At 33.2% G+C, this 22,664-nt stretch overlaps 1 protein-coding gene across 2 annotated transcripts in view; it reads right to left on the bottom strand.

Annotated features, from left to right (window-relative positions):
• Window positions 1–22,664, bottom strand: part of LOC149805340 (double zinc ribbon and ankyrin repeat-containing protein 1-like) — a 63,835-nt gene that overhangs the window by 34,821 nt on the left and 6,350 nt on the right. The window contains exons 3-9 of one of the 2 annotated variants that reach the window (XM_089949329.1): window positions 15,820–15,970; window positions 11,337–11,463; window positions 10,796–10,889; window positions 7,747–7,841; window positions 5,560–5,669; window positions 3,968–4,034; window positions 3,070–3,192 (exon numbers count right to left, since the gene is read on the bottom strand). In XM_089949329.1, the coding sequence (XP_089805455.1) occupies window positions 3,070–3,192; window positions 3,968–4,034; window positions 5,560–5,669; window positions 7,747–7,841; window positions 10,796–10,889; window positions 11,337–11,463; window positions 15,820–15,970 (767 nt within the window). Of the gene's footprint in view, window positions 1–2,976; window positions 3,193–3,967; window positions 4,035–5,559; window positions 5,670–7,746; window positions 7,842–10,795; window positions 10,890–11,336; window positions 11,464–15,819; window positions 15,971–22,664 lie in introns of both variants that reach the window. The other variant, XM_089949323.1, reaches the window with a different exon arrangement.

Below are 22,664 nucleotides of genomic sequence, written 5' to 3' on the forward strand. Positions count from 1 at the left end.
TTACTAATCCTCCATGATAACTAAAATGTTGGTGCAGAAACCATATTTCTTCTTTCAGTCATAGTAACCTTGACCTACTGACTCCAAAATCAATAGGCTTCCTCCTTAACCCTATTGAAAATCTGCCACAAAGCTTGGTCCAGGTATATTATTGTGTGGAACCATTTTTATTACTTGAGTCACAATGACCTTAACATTTGACCTTCTGATCCCCAAATTAACAGGCTTCTCTCTTAGCCAAACTGCAAGCCATCTGCAAAGTTTGGTCTCCGTATGTGATGTAGAATTAACGTTATCGTGTGGAAGCCATTTTTTATTCTTTCAGTAACACTGACCATGACGACTGATGTTTTGACCCCAAAAATAGTTATAATTCTTTGTTATCCCAAATGGAAGCTATCCACAAAGTCTAGTAACTGTATCTGGTGAATAATTTAAGTAAATGTGTGGAAACCAATGTATTCCTCACTCACCATGACTTTGGCCTTTGAACCTTTTACCCCAAATAAGACTGGGTTATTCCTTACCCAAGGTGGCAGCCACTCATAAAGTTTGGTAACTGTAGATGACAGAAATCTATTGTGCAGAAATAAAATTGGTAACAGACAGAAGGATCGACGCAGCATGTCATAACATAAAAACATCAAACTTGAGCAACAGAAAAAATTTCTGCCCCAATTTTCTATAACTTGCAAACCAATTACAGCATATTTAATCAACCATGAGGTGATGTATCTGCTACATTGTTTTGCAATAACAGACTGATAAAATGGTAGCTACAGAATATAGTAAGCTCCTTCACTAAAACAATTACCCCCCTGAAGGTTTGGGGATACAGAATAGGCTCAATGTGCAATTCAGCATGTTGTCAAAGGCAACACAATGCGATAAATGCCTTGATATGAGATGCATCATGTGATGGTGTTATAATTGTAAAGTTCTACGACTTTTTAAAAAATTGTGTTTTATAAAGAAAAATCTTCATATAATATTTTCTGGATTTTACCTTTTTATGCCTTTATCTGTATAATGTATACCTTTTTGGCAGTTTTTGCATCTTTACCTTTCATATTTTTCTCATGATGGATATTTACTTTTTATTGCTGAGATTTGTCTTCCTGGGGATTCATGCAAAGTCTTTTACTTTGCCATTTTTTAAAACTAATTTTTCCTTGGTGCAATATAGTCATGAACTTTGCTATTTTTGCAAAGCTGCTTGTCCTTGGTTTTTTTTACTAAGCAGTTTGTCCCAGGGACGTTTTGTTAAGCAGCTTGTCCTAGGGACTTTAAAGCCAGGATTGTGGTAATGTGCCATTAAATTGAACACATACATTAAACAAAACAAAAAAAAAACATGCAAATAATTGATTTGTCATGAAGATGACAAACATGATTAACTACTTCCATGAATAGTTGTTTTGGTTATAACTATATAACCAAAGCAAACAACAATGATTACTATAGTTGTTTGTTATAACCATGACAAGCTACATTGATTTGGATTCCCTCCACGTGAAAATCAATTATCAAAATAAGGTGATTAAAATTGTGACCGTAACAAGCAATCTAAGTTTGATATGTAATTTGTAACTTAGATCGATAATGGATCACCAACACACAGTGTAACCATTAAGACCTGAATATATTTGTTTGTTTCCTAAAGCACTTACCTGTATATATTACTGAATGATTCAATTAGATACATATGGAGGTTATTGTATTCTTACATGACTGCATTAAAAGAATCAAGATTGTATCAGAGGAGAGCTTGGACTATTTGAGTATCTACTTAACTGATTCAACTTTTTTCATCCAATAACTTTCAAAATTTAATGTAGATTCTGGATTGTGTAATTTACTGAAAGACACTGAAACAGAACATTTGCCTTGGTTGTAGAGACTCTAAAAAGGGTAATTTTACAAAATCAGCAATTTATTTGCATTTCATTATTTTGCTTTCATTTGCATTTGAAATGCTTTCAAAATATATCTCATTTGCATTCATGTCTATGTTTAAACTTCACCTCAGTATCTTTTGTTTAGTGTCTCACAAATGCCTTCTGAATTTGCATTTATTTTTTATATGCATCGTTTTTTATGGGTTTTTTTTATTCATGTGATTGAAATCAGCTTTCCATATCCAGGAATGCTCAAAGGAGAGAACTAATGCTTTTCTATCCTGCCTTATTAAATGTATGCTTTAAAAATTATGGCAAATGTATTCAATGCACACTTAATTTATGGATTTTAAAAAATATACTTTAACTGCAAATAAAGGAAAAGTATAGTGTTTGCCAGCCAAGTAAGTTTTATTTATTTCATTCACACAAAAATTGACAAACAGAACCATGGGTGATGATGTCAGTACATGAATGCCAGTTGCTTATGTCTACCATGATAAAAAATAATGTTATGGCTTGTTAAAAATTGTCTACAATGAATTTCATCCTGGAGTAAAATGCCTAATGGCTTTTGAAAATTGGCATCTGGTGGCAGTTAAAAAGTAACTGATTATGAAATCCATTCAAAAAATGCGTTCACGTCATTCCATTTCCTATCATTCATCATTTTGCATTGTGTGTTTGCACTTCCACTACATTTTCTTCAAAAAGCATTCATCATTTCGTTTGGATTTCTTCTTTATTAATTCTTAACTTGATCTGCCTTCCATTTTCATATAGCTGCTAAAAATGACCCAGTTCAAGGTCTGCACCAGAATAATCATTTTGTAAAACTAGGGCATAGAAAATCTGGAGCAGTTGGGATGAAACCAGTCTATTTCTCATTAGACACATTATGCAATACAAATTGTGTTACTTGTGCAACATAGTACATGTGAACTATACATAATACTTTGTGCTATGAGACACATGAAGCATTTTCTCTAGCAATGAACATGTAACACATGCTAACTGGCAGGCAGGCGAACACTGTATCATGCATATTATCATGCACGTGATGAGAAGAAAAAAATACCGCTTCTTGCTCCAGGACCCAAGGGAGTTTGGTTTCACATGTTAAACACTGCAGTATGTTAGGGGGGTTAGTGGTCCTACACACACTACATACTAGACTCTTTGCAGCCTTTAAATTGGACTCATGTTGACGCTGTGGTGGTATCGGGCCCTCACAAACAACACAATTTGGAGCACTGAAGGGAACAGTATATTTACAGAACGCACAGGTGCCCATCTGGAATAACAAGAAAGAAAAATTAGAATAAATGTATATGGAGACATTCTTATTCAACTGTTTATGACTAAGATATTTGTTTATGATCAAAGTATTTATAATTTCATATGATAACTGGATGAGAACATTAGATGCTTTTGATTACATGAATATACTCCACCCAAAACTTTACCAAGATAAAAACTGTTTAGTATAGATTGCTGTATTTGGTCTAAAATGAACTGATTTTTGATACAAATGATTTCCATCGTTTGTCCCCAGCCTGGAAGTAGGTCAAAAATGAGCATGATAAATAAGATTAAACATCTTTGACTTTTTGCTCCTTTTTACAAAATTAGGTTAATCTGACAGAAACAAAAAATAGACATGATGCTGACTCATTTTATTACTGTTTTCCAATTATTATTTTCTTACTTTTTCCCATTATTTAACTCTTGATCTGCAGATTTTTCGCTACTCAAACATAATAACCACAGGTTTCTCTTGGCACATGAATTTAATGCTTGTTTTATTTAAGTTGTTTCTTCCCCTGGTGAAGATTGAAATTCAAAATAATGCTGAGTATTGACAATATTTCAGAAAGTAAAAGAAAATTTTGGCCAAAATATGTCATGTTTGAGACTTTTGGTGAAACATTGGTTCATGCATGATTTTGTTTTCATCTAGCTATTTTGCATCTATTTAAGTATCCATCAAAGAATCCACATTGCATGCATGTAAAAATGGTAAAATGAAGCAAGTAAAGAATAAAAGCTTTGCATCTATCATAACTTACAATTCCAGGTTCAGGGGGAGGAACTCTTGTATACTTTGTATATGGATCTGTGGAGCCATAGATACTTCTGAAAAATATGTTTTGATTCAATTTGAATGATAAAATGCAACTGTTATGATTTGATCTCTTAGTTCTGAATGGCATATCTCCATCAACCATCAAACAGTAAAATCTCTATAGGACCTGTGTAAAACCGGAAGGTGTAAATGTTTACCTAATTTCATTTTACATACATAGCTTGGTGGTTGGACAAGAGTTTGTCCAACTGAGAGAATAACCAATTTTGGCAATATAACATCCTCAATTTCAAACATGCACAACTCCAAACTTTTCCATCCATTTTCCTAAACTTTTCACAAGTTACTTTAATGTGTCTTGTCAATCACCAGGATTATTTAAGGGTGAAAAATGAAAGTTTGAAATTAATTGGTATGTTGATTAATGGGTGGAACATTCTCCTCAGATCCAAAAGGTTAATTTTATTTTAAAGTTGATGACTTTACAATCATAACTAATATCTGGGGAGGGGGTCAATCTGATTTTGTCCAAAATTGAGGGTAGGAGTTGGGCCTACCTGACTAATGTCTTTTTTGTGAAGAATGTATTATACAGCTAATTTTTGTCTATGATTGTAAATTATATTTTAGGATCATTATTACTTGAAGGTAAACATGTTTATTTTGATCTAAGTTCAGGACAATGGTCTGCTCCTGTGAAGAGGCTGGTCCACCTGATGTTTTACATGTTCTTCACTAAATTGTTTATAAGAGACCAGACCTTCTTTACAACAGTGTGTTCTGGAAATGTATTTGATGGGAAAATGACCTTCATCCTGGTTCTCATACTGTGTCTTAGTTTTTTTACATAAAGATAATGATAAGCAGAATTAATCATTCCTATGTTAACGTCAGTCTATTTTAGTTGTGTTTAGTTAAAATTGACAGAAATTTATTTATTTAAATTATTCACTGGAACTACAAGGTGCTCAATAAAACTCTCTGACTAAATCACTATTTTGGGATTATTTAATTCACAATACTGTAAGTTCTTTATAAATTTTCACTTTTGTATTCTATGGAAATAAATTATTTGCTGAATTTTACAAACGTGTTTGTTTTAGATCTTTTCTGTTACTTAATTTAAGATCATAGAGTCGTAACAACTTATCTTTATAGTCTTCACAGTACCTGATAAACTGTTTGACTAACAACATAGGTAATGTTGCAGCTTAAATTTTAACATAACAGCATCACAGACAGAATTTAAATGTAGCACCTCTCTCTATCTCATTGACTAACATTAGATTTATCCATCTCTATCTCAAAGATTTACTTCAGATATCTCCATCTCTCTGTCTCAAAGACATACTTCTAATCTCTCCCTCTCTGTCTATCTCATAGACTTACTTCAAATATCTCCCTCTCTGTCTACATCATAGACTTACTTCAAATATCTCCCTCTCTGTCTACAGCACAGACTTACTTCAAATATCTCCCTCTGTCTACCTCAAAGACTTACTTCAAATATCTCCCTCTGTCTACCTCATAGACTTACTTCAAATCTCTCCCTCTCTGTCCACCTCACAGACTTACTTCAGATATTCAGCCTCTCTTTGCAGCCGTGCAGTGTGACTATTTGTATCTAGGTGTCTTCTTTCTGGCCTGTCTGTATGTCTCTTCTCTGAGTGAGAAGTGTCCAACATCTGAAACAAATTATATGATGTTCATAATGATGATGACAATGATGATAATGATATAATGCTTACATCTGATTATCAAAGCCCAAATTATCCAAATAATTCATTGATCTTAACTAACAATTAACAGATTATAATCTGTCCTAACTGATTTGTGTCTGTCCATCCATGTTGATGGTTTTATTCTGCATTCTCCAAAAGCCCACAACTAATGTCTCCATCTAATCCTTTAGAGGTATTTCACATAAGTCGTGAGAACTCAGACAATAGTTTTTTTTTAAAAATTAAAGTTATTTAAAATGTATATTTCAAAGGATGTCACTACTTATCTTAACACTTTCGGTTATCTGACTTCTAGCAATTTTATGAATTTTTCATGTTTCTCTATTATTACAAACAATCAAGGTTCTACTACCTGTGTTATATAAACAATAATATTCATATAATATCCAAATTACACTGACAATATATTTCTATATTATCTAAGTGCCACTGAATTTTTGTTCACAATACATTTTTGTATCACCTGAAATGAATTTAGACAAGTTTGTGTTATGGGAATATTCGCAGTTTTTGTCAGGCAATCATTATCTGATTTTGTACACAAATATATCCGAAGGGAAAGGAAAGGAAAGGAAAGACCCTAGAGATAATGGACTATGAGCTCAAAGGTAAAGGTTACAATGAACAATTGATTAACGTTTAGGTGAGTGATCAATGGTTCGAGTTTTCTAATCTATTACTGACAAGGATGAACTGACATTATATAAATTAAAGATGTTTACCATGTCCTATAAATATCAAATTTGATGTGGAGGTTAAAAGGTCAAGGTCAGGATCAAACTAGTCTATTTCTGACATTTGTTCTAGAAAAAACTTACACGTGTCTATGGTTAGGCATGAAACTTAACCAGATTGACCAGTGCATACTGCACATCATTGGCGATGATGGATCCAGACGTAAAAATTCAAGGTCAAAGGGTAAATTGTTTTAAAAATTTTCAAGACAAAAAACTGTTATGAGCTGTGTTTCCATGAATGTATTGTCATCAGATTTTCACATATTAGCAAAGAATTGGAGTTGCTGAAAGGTCAGATGTCAAGGTCACAGGGTTGTATAATCATTTGTTACTAAATCTGCAGTGACATCACCAAGGGCAAGACAATACATTTAAGAATTATTTTTACTTAACATATTTAATGTGTACTGAATTTGAAATTAGGAATTTAAGCTAAGTCTGCATTGTGTTTGCATTTTAATTTTATTTTCATTTCATCTGCATTGCATTCACACTGAAATTCATCTATACATGCATCATTTTACATTTCTTTCTCAAAAATGCAGTTAAATTTTTTGTTTATTTGCTTTTGTCCATCATTTCCTTTTGTTTTTAAATGTTTGGAACAAAATGGAGATGTATTTATCTAAGCAAATTTACCATTTTGTGTTTATTACTGTAAAGGGAGAGAACTGTAGCTTTTGCATCTGGTCTTACTAAAAATGAGCTTTAATGAACTAAGCAATGCATAAAAGACAAAAGATAGCACTGAATTCATAATAAATCCAAATATAGGCACAACCGATATGTGCCAAAAAAAATAGTGTAAAGTATTTGTTAGCAAATTTTGTATTTTTATTTTGCTTCATTCAAATAAAGATGTACAATCACTAGTGTCAGATGATGTCACCACATCGATGGCAATCGTTTTATGTTTGCAGTGGGAAGAACAATGGCACAGTTTGCAAAGTGTGATAAATATCACTGTAAAAAAACTGAACCTATATTATCATTGGCTTTCAACCTAGACAATTTAAATGCTGTTACATAAATAAATAATCAATTTTCATAGCCTTGCATGAAATATAGTTTTATTTTTTGTTTATCATTCATTTTTCTGCATTCTGTTCTGCATTTGTACTCTCCACCATTTTATTCAGATTACATTCACCATTTTGTTTGTCTTCATTCTGCATTTCAGCAGCATTCATTCTGAATTTCATTTGCATTCATTCTGCATTCTGTTTCCAATCATTCTGTACTCAATTCTGATTTCAGTGTCAGCATCGGAAGAGGAGACTTACCTCCTGTCTAGTTGGGGATCTGTCTGACATTCGAGAGTTGAGGAACCGAGTCCCCATTTGAGACTGCCTACCAGGACTGCCCGATCTAGTCATATCTAAATAAAAGAAGTTACCGCATAAGGTACTAATTAATCAGTGTCAGCGACATCACATCACAAAATCGTATTGCAACTATGTTATAACACCTACCAAAAGAGTGATCCAGTTTCTGTATAAGAAAACAGAATATCAAGCAAGCATTCATCAAACATGAAATCGATGAGAAATTTTGCCTAAATCACCAAGTCACAGAGAGGCTCATGTTCTGATAATGATTCATATCTAGCTCATTAAGTTTCTGCTTCATTATCTGCCTTTTTTTCATTTGTTTCTGCCTAATTGAAGTGGTGGCAAAGGGTTGCAGAGTGGTCTAAGATGCTCACTTTTACGCATGACTCACACATCCCACCTCTGTCTATGAGTTGGAGTTTTGGCTTAATCAACATCGGCACATAAGAAAGCTCACCAGTAGCTTCCTGTGGGTCAGTGGTTCTTCCCAGGGTTTTCCCTTGTTTTTCCACACTTAATATACTGGCTGCCATATACAAACTATCATGTGCTGAAAACAGCACTAAACCCACAAAACCAAACTTTAATGGAAGTTCTTGAAAATGTGTGTTTTTCTAGTGTGAGCCAACACCAAGTAGAATCTATAATTTCCACGCAGCTTGGACAGACTTTCTGGCGATCCACGTGGACATTACTACACAATGCAAAGCAAGCTACATAGCATAACCAATATTCAGAGAGTACCTGGCAAGCACCACAATAAGCTAAAACACCATATTTTGTATGCCAATACAGTTTAACAGAAGTCTGCAAAAAATATGAAAACTTACCCTACCTATCCAGCCCTAATAGGGTCAGTTGGTCAAAGTTGCCATTTAGGCATTGGGCCTCACATAGTAGAGAGACACACAGGGGTATAACTGGTCTGAGAAGAAATTAACTGCCTACTTAAGGAATATTCCAATGATGATAGCATACTTAACAACACGTGAATTTCATTAATTCAAAATATGTAACAATTAGGTGACCTTTCAACTCTCCTACTACTGTAGGATCATCAATTTTTGTGGGGGACCAATTTTCGTGATTTTTTTTTTGCCCGGAACCATGAATTTAAATCCCCAATGAAAACTGAACCATGTATGATGATGACCTCCTCCATTTTCTTAGCGTTTCATTCCTAGAGATTAACACAGCTACTAGTATTTGATAAATCAAGGTCAATACTGTAATCTGGTAATAAAATATTAGCTTTCACATGTGATTGTTTTATTTTTTATTTTAACCTTTTGAAACAAGAATTATAAATCATATTATATTGTTTCAATGCACATATAAGGTGTCTAATAGCTGTAATTTTACACTCACTGCCTTAAATTGATATGTGAGGTAAGTAAGGATAAAGAAAAAAAAGAAAAAGCACATGGTACTGAAACAATAGTAATACTGAAAATGAAAGAAAAAATTATACAAAATAACTGTTTATGAAAATTCAATTTAATACTTATTCAAATTGATACTTCATTCGAGTACAACTGTTGTTGAATTCACATTTCATCTTATCCATGCATTTTTAATCCAAACAAACAACAGTCCTGTAAAATCCTGTAACTATTTCTTGAAACACTATTATTAATGAAACACTATGTATATACACTAATTACAGCAGGGTATTAAAGTTCACACTTCAGATTTTTGGACAAAGCCACAGCATCAACATCGTGTCAATCAAGTCTCATGGTAATCACAAATGCTTCTCAGGTAAATAATCCCCAAATTGCTGAATTAAACAAGTCCAGCATTCTCAAAACCATTGATAATTGCATCAGATCTTTCACTCATCGTCACATAAGCTGCAATTATCCATTCAGCATCAACTGGCTTGATTAATGAGGTTGCAAGGTTTACTAATACTGTGCAATGATTGTCACAAGTAACATCTTTTTTCGTAATGGTGTCCATGGCTTGTCTGCATACCACTCATGGAAGTGTGACTTTACTTCTTCTTTGTACTCTTTATTTACTGTCAGGTACAGTGGTTAAAGCTGACCTGTACAAGAGGCAGGCACAAACATTAGCTGCCTGGTAAGCAAGCGCCTGTACTGTGTTTGCAGCTTCTGACATGTTAGGAAGTCCAGGAACCAAAGGGAGGGGGTCTAAGTTAAATTTTACCACTCTTAAGCCACTGTGTTAATGCCATGATCATCAGAAACTACTGATGGTACAATCTGATGGATAGTGGTTTAAATAAGAGATCATTCATATGTACTTTAATAACCAATTGGCCTAGTTTCATTGGCTGTATCTGCTTCCTTTGATGTTGAGCACTCAAACAAAAACATGGCAAAAAAGATTAATCTTGACAGGTGTTTTATTTGTGTTCATATAGATGGAAGTATTGTTTTAGTGTTGTTGGCTGCGTCGGCTTTTACTGATGTTGTTCACTTGGTCAAAAACATGGTGTAAGTATCGAACTTTCCAGGTCTTTGATTTGTGCTCATACAGGTGGTAGTATTGTTTTAGCATAGTTTTATTCTTTTGTTTTCTTTATTTTTTGGTATTTGTAGAGGTTAAACCATACAATTAAATACCTACTAAAATGCAAACTTTGACAGTCAAAACTACAAATTAAAGTACCCACAAAAATGCATTTTTTAAACACAAAACCATGAAAATTGAGCCCAGTGAAAATAAATGATACTACAGTATTTATGTGAATAAATCCAATGGATTACATCAAAAAATTGCATTTCTCTATCTTCAAACACTAAGTAATTCCTACAGTTAGCTTTAAGCTATAAGTTTGTACAAAATCTTTAAAACTGACCTGATGCCACAGCAGCTACCAGAGCCAACATCAACATCTCAGTCTTGGATTTTTCATACCAAAATGCAAGATAAAGATGGTCAATTGCAGAAAGACACACAACAGCTGAAGATGATAGACCCAGGTTCTTAAGTTCACCAAAAATTCAGATACAAGACCTGCAACTGTGCTTACCTGACATTTTTTGTGTATTACCCTTCATGGTTGAAACATCGGTCCAGGCTGTCTTGGACGACGTCAAATTTTTCACAGCCCGTTTTATACTTGACTAAAATAAAAAAAAGCGTAAAAGGCATATACAAACACCTTTTTATCTGAGTCAGTAGGAAACAAATTATTACTGAATTTATCTGACAATAAGCTTATGCTCAACAATAAGCCCACCCCCTTTTGAAAATGATGCTAAACATATACAGTGGATATCTTTCGTGGATATTAAGCCCATCTCCTACTCTTTGATAAATTTATTATGTTGACCCCGCTGGTTTCAAGGCATAAACACTGTACACACACATACATAGGGGCAGTAGGATTGTTTGCTATAACCACAAAAGACCAGGCTATGACTAGAAACCATTTCAATGTATATGTATCTAATGGACTTCAATGTAAAGGCAGTTTAATAATAAAAACTTAAGGGGCTTACTTTTAATGGCTTCTGATTACAGGTGCTAAAGAAGGTTCAACCATATCTAGTGTTCAAGAGATATAGTACCTTTGTTCTTTCTTTCACTAATTCCTCCTGAAATTCTAGGTCATCATCCTCTGGGGCCATTGAAGGGGAAGGTGCATATTCCACCTCAAAAATCTTGGTCACAACACTGCTCTCTCTCATTCCATCCCTATAAAATGATAACATTTTCACATCTTTTGGAAATTAAATAATGAATTCTCAATATCAGGTTACTGCTACATGTTTCAGGATTAAGATATGAAACCAAATTAGGCCAAAACAATCTTTGCATAACTAATTGAATACGCAAAGTCACCAACCATTGACCTATTATTGGCAACAGTACATGTAGGTAGACAATTAATACATCACAATGACCTATAATTAGTGACAGTAAATGTAGGTAGACAATTAATACATCACAATGACCTATAATTAGTGACAGTAAATGTAGGTAGACAATTAATACATCACAATGACCTGTAATTAGTACAGTAAATGTAGGCAGACAATTAATACATCACAATGACCTATAATTGGTGACAGTAAATGTAGGTACTTACTTAATGCATCACCATGACATATTATTGGTAACAGTGCATGTAGGTACACAATTAATGCATCACCATGACTTATTATTGGTAACAGTGCATGTAGGTACACAATCAATGCATCACCATGACATATTATTGGTAACAGTGCATGTAGGTACACAATTAATGCATCACCATGACTTATTATTGGTAACAGTGCATGTAGGTACACAATCAATGTATCACCATGACATATTATTGGTAACAGTGCATGTAGGTACACAATTAATGCATCACCATGACTTATTATTGGTAACAGTCCATGTAGGTACACAATGTATCACCATGACTTATTATTGGTAACAGTGTATGTAGGTACGCAATGCATCACCATGACTTATTGTTGGTAACAGTGCATATAGGTACATAATTTGATGCAGGTACATCAAAAGTTGATGATAACAACAATGATGCTGATTCAGATGCTGAAAGTCATACCTATTTTCTTTCCTATGATTTGACCAAAAAAAAGAAGAAATATGAAAAGACATTATATTCATCTACTGTCTTCTTTTAAATAAAGTACATATATTTTCCCCCTATTTATAGTACTCAGCAATATTACTAATGTTCAAATCTATATTTTAAAAAATGTATTTTTTTATCATGCTTATGATCATAAATATATTACCATAATATTCCTACACATTTTCTGTGTAGAATGTCTGATGCATTTTCATAATTTGCAACCACTGAAAAGAATTGCATTCCAAGTGATCTCTAAAGAAAGGACATAAACCAAAACCTTCCTTGACTAAATATTAACAAATATATGTAAATGTGTTTGACAACTGGACAATTTAATTTTTACTTCAAAAATGCAAGAGACTATCAGACTCATAAATCTGTTCATTTAACTCAAAGTAGTGCCTGGGTAATGAACAGTAGTTAAATAGTAGCAAGTATTTTCTGTTTTCTTTTTTAGTTCTTGAAAAAGACTTTGAAAGGAACTGTTTTGTATGATTGTCATTTGTATAAAATCCACTCAGTCATGTTAGCTTTACATCTGACTGGTCTAGTACACTACCTCAATTCAGAACTTTGATACACTATTTCTGTAATATATCTGATAACCATGCAGCTGATCAAACAATAAGACATCCAAGTTTTGGTTATTCCCAAATAAATGGAATGGAGCACCAGTCAATTCTAATTGCAGTTCATCAATTCAAGCAGTGCTTACTGACATCCTTTGAGAAGACTGGTACAGTATTATAATAAAGACTAATTTATACTAAAACTGTTATTCCTGGTAAATCAGGGACCTGCTTGGAAAACGAAGAAAAATAACTAAATATACAGTCAGATATCAGGGTCTACATTTAGTACATTTAGGGGGAAAATATCTCCATTTCAAAAATAGGGGGCATTTTATAAATAAAGAGGGGGACTCATATTGAAAAGTAAAAGTCATTTAGAATCATCAGGTCATGGGGGCGGGGGCAGCTCATGAGTTTGGTTTCCACAATTTGTTAGAGGTTCCTGCTTCTGCGCCTCCATGCACTTTGAATGTGTTGGATTCATTGCTGGAATATCCTAAGTAGGCATAAAAAACATAATTTTCTAAACAGGATTGAATTTGTTAATACCCATGTAATAGGGAACCAACACTGTCATCTGCCATGCTCATGAGAGCAACCTGAATATGAAACTGGTTTATGTTACATTACATAGCAAGAAACTGAATAGAGCAATTCAGTTCTTGTAGGTGTCTGATAAGCATAAACAGCATATTCATCCAAGGATAACCAAATAGTTTTCATTTTCACTTCCTGAACTTCAGAGGTCAATTGTATAAAAAAGAGCCGATAACTTTTTTTACATTTTATATATTTGGTAATTCATTCATTGCACTTTCAGAAGCTGGTATTGTCTAGTCTGGCAAAATTCATTTTCCCTATTTTAATAGCTGCTATGTATAATGTACTTTAGACTAATTCAGACTGATTTTTTAACACAAGGGAGCAGTCATTTTAGTTACCAGTGTGCTTAAATCATGTAAAATTTCCAAAAGTACAATATCCAAAAGAAATATCATCCACATTACATTAATGTAGCATAGAGGTATGCAAACATTCTCTCCACTGTGCATGTTTTAAATGCGAACTACTTCACCTTACATACGTCACTCTCTCAAAAGTACATATTATCTGGTGAGCGCCACCATAATACGGCCGTGGTGTGCTTCCTGAAGTTTTAAATAAATGTATGTGTATTTTTCTCGTACCAGAAAATTTTCACTTTTTTTAAGTACGAGAAATAGTGTGTAAAAAGTTTATTAATCATTTTGGTGAAGAGTTTACATATGAATTTTAATATGATACGATTGTGGCATCGCTTCTGAAATTTAACAATTTCACCGGGCTCTTGAAGTGTTATGCCAAAATAAACATTATTGGAAATGTTACTTATTACTGATCCATGAGTAAAGCCAGTAAGTCATATTTGTGATTGTCTTCAAATAATTCTGTATACAATTGTTGCTCAAACAATAGCCAACATGTGTTTTTTCTTTAACTGCATACACAACCAAGAAGAAGACAATGTTGTGGTTGATAACAGATTCTCACAATTTAATAAACTCAAAAAACGAAAGCTGCCAACATGCTTGCTGGGCTTGGCAGTCTAATTAGACACAATAAGTTGACCAGTAAATAATGTACGCTTTATTAGCTGGAAATTGAAAGGGTATGAAATTGTACATGTGCTCAGCTTAAACATTTTTTTATAAAAGTGACTCGTGACCATTGCAGGCCTACAGCACACTTAGTTCTCTGGTTTTACATGAGTATGGCGTTTGTTTATGAACTCATTATTAATTTCCTATTTTTTTATAAAAAGCATTTTACCGTTATGAAAAAGCAAGTTCACAAACCCAAGTCATTCTCTGCACATTGTGCAATAATTAGTATAGTAATTTTCACATTTCTTTCGATATTCACAAAATCTGAAGTAAAAGTTATATATTCTTCCTGTAGACATTCAAACAAATAGGCGTACAAGCGTTAATTACTGGAAATCTGCAATGGATAAATGTACATGGAAATGCATATGAGAAAATTTCAGCAGCATGAAATTTGTACAGACACCGTTCATAGACCCTGGAACCATACACATGCTTCGTCATTCTTAACCTAATTTTGCTGTTAATTTATCCCACTGATCTGTGAAAAAATTACTGAATAGTTTAAATATGTATGCAATTGTTGCGATGGAATTACATGTAAAATAGATTAATTGCATGCCTTGACAGTACGACATCAGACAGCAAGTAAATGGTGTTAATACTCTGTTCCTGACATATATTAAACGTTGAATTCAGACACAATGATCAGGGACAAAATTATTGAATATTGTAAATCTGTGTGCAATTTTCAATGGAATTACATGCATTATGGATGAACTGCGTGCCACAACGACACAGTAGTAAATGGTGTTGATACCCTATTCATCATATATGTGCCAATGAGTTGTTCTCTGAAAAAGTAAAATACTTTAAAAGCCTACATTAACGCGACCCCGATATTAACACGATCCAAGTTTTTAGACCCCAATTATCATGTTATTGCGGGCTTCCGATGTATCTAGCATATGAAGTTTCAATAAAATCCTCCAATCAGCGTCAGAGTAAAAGCAATTACAAAATATCCCATTTAGGAAAAGATTTCCAAACATATCCTCAAAAACTAGATTTCTAGCCAACAAAGTTTCAATTCCAGAAATACCCCATTTTTTGTCAATATTGATAAGATATGAGCCCAAAAATGGTTCCTATGAAATAATTAAAGCCACACCATGCATCTATATCATCCAATTATCTAGCCTGCATAGCTTCAAAAAACATCCCCCAACTGGTGTAGGATAAGTGTATTGACAAACTGAATACTCAAAATATCTTTCTACACACAACTACTATTGGAATCTCAACATACTTAGATATAGCCATGGCTTTCACAGTCTGCTTTCCCGCCGGGACAGTGAAGGGCCCCATATATTTCATGGTACATTTCTCAACCCCTGCCCTTGGGAAAGGATCAGGCTTGGTCCCATTCAGGGTGTAGTAAATATCCACATCATGTGTTTCTGAAAATATAAACAGTGATATGATAATATATACAACAGGTTCTATATTTTGAAAGCAAACCCAATGAAAATGAAGAATGTAATCTGTGCAAAGCATTCAAAGTATTTTGATAGTTTTTATCCATTTATGTGTAGCGCCTTTTAATCGCAAGATTCAAAAACTTGTCTTATTCAGTTTGAATGGATAATGCCTTCAAAACGTTTTAATCTGAGCATATATAATACAATTTTACTGAGCAGTACAAGTGAAAATATATAAATGTAATAGGACTGGCTGGACATTTATACATGCAATAATGCATTGAAGGTCAACAACAGTATCAAAAACAGCACATGAAATACCAGTTTTGTGACCTTTTCCCTATTAATGACCTTGACATCTCAGTTTAGCAAAACAAATGTGTTTCCAGTTGACCAAACAACTCTATTTTTTGTTGTCAACCCTAGCACCTTTTTTCCCCCGTGAGCAAAAATAAAATCAACAAAATAAATTTCCTAAATTGATTCATGCATCTGAGCTAATTTATCAGAGTACTTGAAGCACACAGTACATTATATATATTAATCATTATCATGCATACATAATGTTAAAAATTAAATCGCCTACCTAACTACCCTAATTTTCAAGCCAGTACAACAGGAAATATACATGCTTTTAGGCCTTAGGGACTTGACTACTGTAAAATAAGGTATGGACCAGGGTAAAATTTCAGGACAACACCTACAAAACATTACAGTCTGGATAAGGAATTACTTTACATTATCCCTTGTTGTGGATATGATCTTGACGCAAAGACTGTGGGATGCTCATTTGTCAAGATACTTGTATATTAAATGCACAAATTACATTACAACATCTTCACTGATTCAAAAGTTATCATAAATAGAAGTTGGTTCAGGCTTGTTGATAAACTGTCCTTTTTATTTACAAAGAAACATTATGGCAAAGACTTTTATAACTCACTGTAAGGTTTTCAAGATCTAAAATAAAACATCTCACATTTCATATCAGCTTGTGATTATTAATTGAAAGTATATTTATGTATGCCTCAAATTAGTATTTGGTACATACTAACAGCGGTACAGGTTTGAATTCTACCACTGTATGAGTTGATGTTGTTCACAGTGGTATCTCCATGGGCATTGCCACTTTATTTAAATTGCCTCACTATCAAATAGCCTATCTGTGTTGTGTTGTAAAACACCCAACGTGCATCTATATTTCATGTAACATGGACTTTTTAATATTATATGGACATTATAATATAACACGAGTTTATCATGATTTTCACAATTTAGTTAGTGTCAATGGCATGTGTTTGCACTGTGAGCTTCACTTAGTGTCAAAAATTACTTTTGGACTTTAAAAATGTATGCATAGATTTGGGGCTGGGTGCATAAACTTCTTTTCCTTTGAACTACCATTGACTTATCAGATTAAGTGAATAATATTCTTATGTTCTGTTTTATTATAGTTATCCAAAAGTATGACCTTTCTGACCTCACTTGTGTATTTTATTTTTATGAATTTTTATATTAGTCTGTTGGATGTGCCATTTAAACACTGTCCATTTCACATGCAATGCTATGTTTGAGTTACCATATTTATCCGATGATGACACCATACTTGTAGGCCCCCACTCCCACTGTAAAAAAAAATAGGCCCCCACTCCCACTGTAAAAAAAAATATTGGCCAATATTTACAATGGATACCTTTATGTAATTGGAAATGTATTTATCTAGACCCCTTATCATGAAAGAAACACCATAATTTTGTACATTTATGAATTTATGATATTTAATTTAGTCCTTTTCAGAGTATGTGTCCATTTTGTCTGCCCTTTAGAGTTTAAGACACTGCTCCAAGTTTCTCTTTGCATTTTATGCTGTATCTTTTCACCTGACAAGGGTTCATCAATCCACCTGACAAGGGTCATTAATCCACCTGACAAGGGTCATTAATCCACCTGGCATGAGGTCATCAATCTGCTTTATTCCATGTCAATTTGAAAGATGGACAGATGAACACTGGCTAACAAAGATAGTTTGGGATAAGGGAGTTTTCAACACAAATTTAAAAACAAAACTAAAAGAACCTACAAATGATTTATAATAAAATTAATAATACATTGTATGGGAAAATGTAAGCACTATCAATTTGTGTCATAAATTTCATACTTTTAGTAATGTAAGGTATACAATTACTGAGAAAAATATTTAAAGAATTGGAGAATATGTCATTTGGCTTGTTATAAAATTAATGGCTTGTTGTTATAAAGTTAATGGATTGTTGTTATAAAGTTAATGGCCTATGTCCTCTCTGGTACTTGTACGCTTTCTTACTTTTTAAATGATATGAAAACACACAAAAATGGTAAGCGCCTTGGGTACAACATGGGATGTAAAATTGGACATGTTAAATATATGTGACTTTCCATCTGTATGGTCTGTGTATCACAATTTGTGACCAGGACACCAAAATTGAAAACACCATGCAGAGATTTCCCTGTATAAAAAGTATCCAGCCTGATGAGCATAAAACCACATAATATTTTATCCTGTCAAGGTTATACACTTAAAAATCTGACAATGCCACTGAATGATGAACAAGTATTGATCCAGTGTCTCTGTGGAGAAGAAAATGCTAAATATGTGTAAAATGTTGACAATTTCTTTTATCTCTTCTACCCATTCATAACAAATGTGCTGATCATTTATAAAAAAGAATCAATCGGCACAGTTAGATCTCTCGCGTGTGACCAGGAAATTATGCTTTACTGCTGGAACTAATGACACAAGTCCCCAAGATAGTTCAAGATGGCAAATTCAAATATTACCAGCATTTTATAGGGCAGTGGACCATGGCATTTTAAAAACATACTTTTAAGTTGTCTAACATTACATTTACCTACAGGTGCTTGTGGGAAAGGTAAAATTATGCAACTTTTCATTATCGAGTAATTTATTTTTAAAAAATAATTTATCCTATTTCCTACTTAGTGTTGAAACTAATTAAGATACATAGCTGGAAAGGTAGAAAACATTAAGAATACAAAGTCACCACTCCTCTATTCAAAACTAGTAGTTCAGAAGCTGACATGTATCTTGCTTTTCCATGAAGGTTACAAAACACTATATACAGTTTTAAAAACACTGTACACAAGGATACCTTTCCAAACTCTTTTAGAAAATGTATTTTGCTGACCATTTGTATTTTTGCTCCCAAAAATAAACTGGCGTATATAGTGTGACTGTCAAAAATTGGATTCAGCTTTACCTCCTTAGTTAAATGGTTTTTTTTTTTTGAAATTTCTGAGTAGTCTTACAAACAAATTACAACCAGTAAGAAAAGACACACTAACATGTTCCTTGATATAATTACTAGACAACAGGAAATAATGAATTTCTATAAGATCTGTACATCAACCCATGATATGGACTGTAATGATAGCAAACACACCCCAATCAAGGAAATAAAATATGGTACCAATCTGAACCAGACCATTTCAATTACAAAGTGATTCAAAATGTTACATTTTCTGTGGCAACAGGTACTGACAATATTTACATTGTGGAAATCAACCCTCATCAGGGCATATTTATGTATTGGTTGTTTTAATTCAAATTATGACAATATTGTTTGATTTCAAAGTCCTTTTCTCTAAAAAACATGCTTATGAATTGTGTCTTCGCTGTGAAATAAAAATTATATCTGCAAGCCATTGTAAGTATCCACAGCTTTTACAAACCCCTCCCCCACCCACTATATTCAAATGTATAGCTTCATGATAGAGCTGTTTTGTGAACATATCAATGACTTTTCATTTTGCAGACATATGCTTAAACAAGAAATCAAAGTGACTACTATCCAATGGAAATTGTTTTACGATGTTACCCTCCCTTCAAGCAGTCTACTATTGGAACCCACTGAAATTAAATTTTGGCAATGAAGTCGGCAACACAGTCTAAATAAACAGAGCGCATCATATGTCTCCAAAATCTTGATTTCTGTGTGCTCACTGGGTGAGTCTTTTTAGTCATTAAGAGAATTTATATACTTTAAGGAAAAGTTGAAGAATCCTGTTGCAACTTTCCTTTAGTGCATCTCCATTTATGTGAATACACTTCATTACATATCAACATTACACCAATTAGCTACTGAAATTCAATTAACATCAATGGGCTATTGAAATTCAATCAACATCAATGGGCTATTCAAATTCAGTTCAAATCAATGGGCTATTCAAATTCAGTTAACATCAAAGGGCTATTTAAATTTAATTAAATTAATAAATCTGGCAAATGAATATTCAAGGTTGTTCAGCTGTCTACTGAGTGTAAATGCAGACTCAATGACAGCCGACAGGGTCACATGAAGATGAATTCATGATAAAAGACACGACAAGTATTTCTAAAGGACAAAAATCATGCCAAAATACATAATTTCTCATTTAATCAATGAATTATTCACATGAGAAGAAAACTAATCCAAAGGAATTGGGAATATTATAGAATCCTTGGTAAGCGGCAACTAGATTAAAGTAAACTCATACCTAGATCCAGATGTCATTTGGTTTGAGTTTTTTTAACGTAGCTTTAACAATTTTTCAGTCATATTGCTATGATGTCTGCAGTGTGATAGTTTATAGTGATGTCTAGCACTGGGGCATCATACTGCAGACATGTAGCATGATGTCCCACCCAGTCACATTATCCTTACACCAGGCCAACCAGTCCTAACACTAACCTCTTAATGCTGAGCGCCAAGTGAGGCAGCTGTTAGTATCGTTTTTGTAAGTCTCTGGTATGACTTGGCCAGCGATCGAACTCATGACCTCCCGCATCTGAGGCAGATGCTCTAATTATTAGGCCACTCGAGCAGTACTAGATCCAGATAGAAATTCCACAGTGCATCTCTTGTTAGGTAAAAAGGATTTTAGAATATGTAAATGTTTTCATGGGTTTCTTGAGCATTCCTAAAAGTGATGATAGTGCAGTATTGACAATAAAGATAGGTCTCTGAAACTGTCAAGCAAAGGAGATTATTTTTACCATTGCTAGTGCTTCAAATTTTTCTTTTGCTTTTAGTTGCTTTGAAATTTTGTGTCTCTGCCAGTCTTGAACAACACAGGGACAAAGAATCTGATGTGCTTAAGACCCTAAGCACAACACTGAAAATTAAGCAACTCACATTAATGACAGGACAAAATTCAACTTCTGATTTCAGTAATTACATGTAGTAATAACCCTTCTGCATTTTTCTTAATGTATCTACAAACCATGAAAATACCAAACATGAATTCCTAGTAATGTTTTGATAACCAACTCTCAATCATCATTGTTAGCAGAAGTAAGAGAGAGACAAAAACAGAAAACATTCTATCAATTCAGGAAATATAGACATAAAGGATTTCATTTAACATGGCATTTTGTTTTTATTGCTACATAATGGAAGATAGTATTAAATGTGCATAATAAAGATATTACACCTGACAGATTATAGACAGTATTAAACATGCATAAAGATATTACACCATACAGATATTATTAAATGTGCAAAATAAAGATATTACACCAGACAGACAGTATTAAAAGTGCAAAATAAAGATATTATATCTGACAGACAGTATTAAATGTGGAAAATAAATATATTACACCAGACAGACAGTATTAAACACACATAAAGCTATTACACCAGACAGATAGTATTAAATGTGCATAAAGACATTACATCAAACAGATATTATTAAATGTGCATAAAGATATTACACCAGACAGATATTATTAAATGTGCATAAAGATATTACATCAGACAGTATTAAACATGCATAAAGATATTACACCAGACAGACAGTATTAAACACACATAAAGATATTACACCAGACAGATAGTATTAAATGTGCATAAAGACATTACATCAAACAGACAGTATTAAACATGCATAATGATATTACACCAGACAGACAGTTTTAAATGTGCAAAATAAATATATTACACCAGACAGATAGTATTAAATGTGCATAAAAAAGATATTACATCAGACAGTATTAAATGTGCATAAAGATATTACACCAGACAGATAGTATTAAATGTGCATAAAGACATTACATCAAACAGACAGTATTAAACATGCATAATGATATTACACCAGACAGACAGTTTTAAATGTGCAAAATAAATATATTACACCAGACAGATAGTATTAAATGTGCATAAAAAAGATATTACATCAGACAGTATTAAATGTGTATAAAGATATTACACCAGACAGATAGTATTAAATGTGCATAAAGATATTACACCAGACAGATAGTATTAAACATGCATAAAGATATTACACCAGACAGATAGTATTAAACATGCATAAAGATATTACACCAGACAGACAGTATTAAATGTGCATAAAGATATTACACCAGACAGACAGTATTAAACATGCATAAAGATATTACACCAGACAGATAGTATTAAATGTGCATAAAGATATTACATCAAACAGACAGTATTAAACATGCATAAAGATATTACACCAGACAGACAGTATTAAACATGCATAAAGATATTACACCAGACAGATATTATTAAATGTGCATAAAGATATTACATCAGACAGTATTAAACATGCATAAAGATATTACACCAGACAGACAGTATTAAACACACATAAAGATATTACACCAGACAGATAGTAT

This window comes from Sinohyriopsis cumingii, chromosome 2 (assembly GCF_028554795.1).
Source record: "Sinohyriopsis cumingii isolate HCF-2022 chromosome 2, ASM2855479v2, whole genome shotgun sequence".
Lineage (NCBI taxonomy): Eukaryota > Metazoa > Mollusca > Bivalvia > Unionida > Unionidae > Sinohyriopsis > Sinohyriopsis cumingii.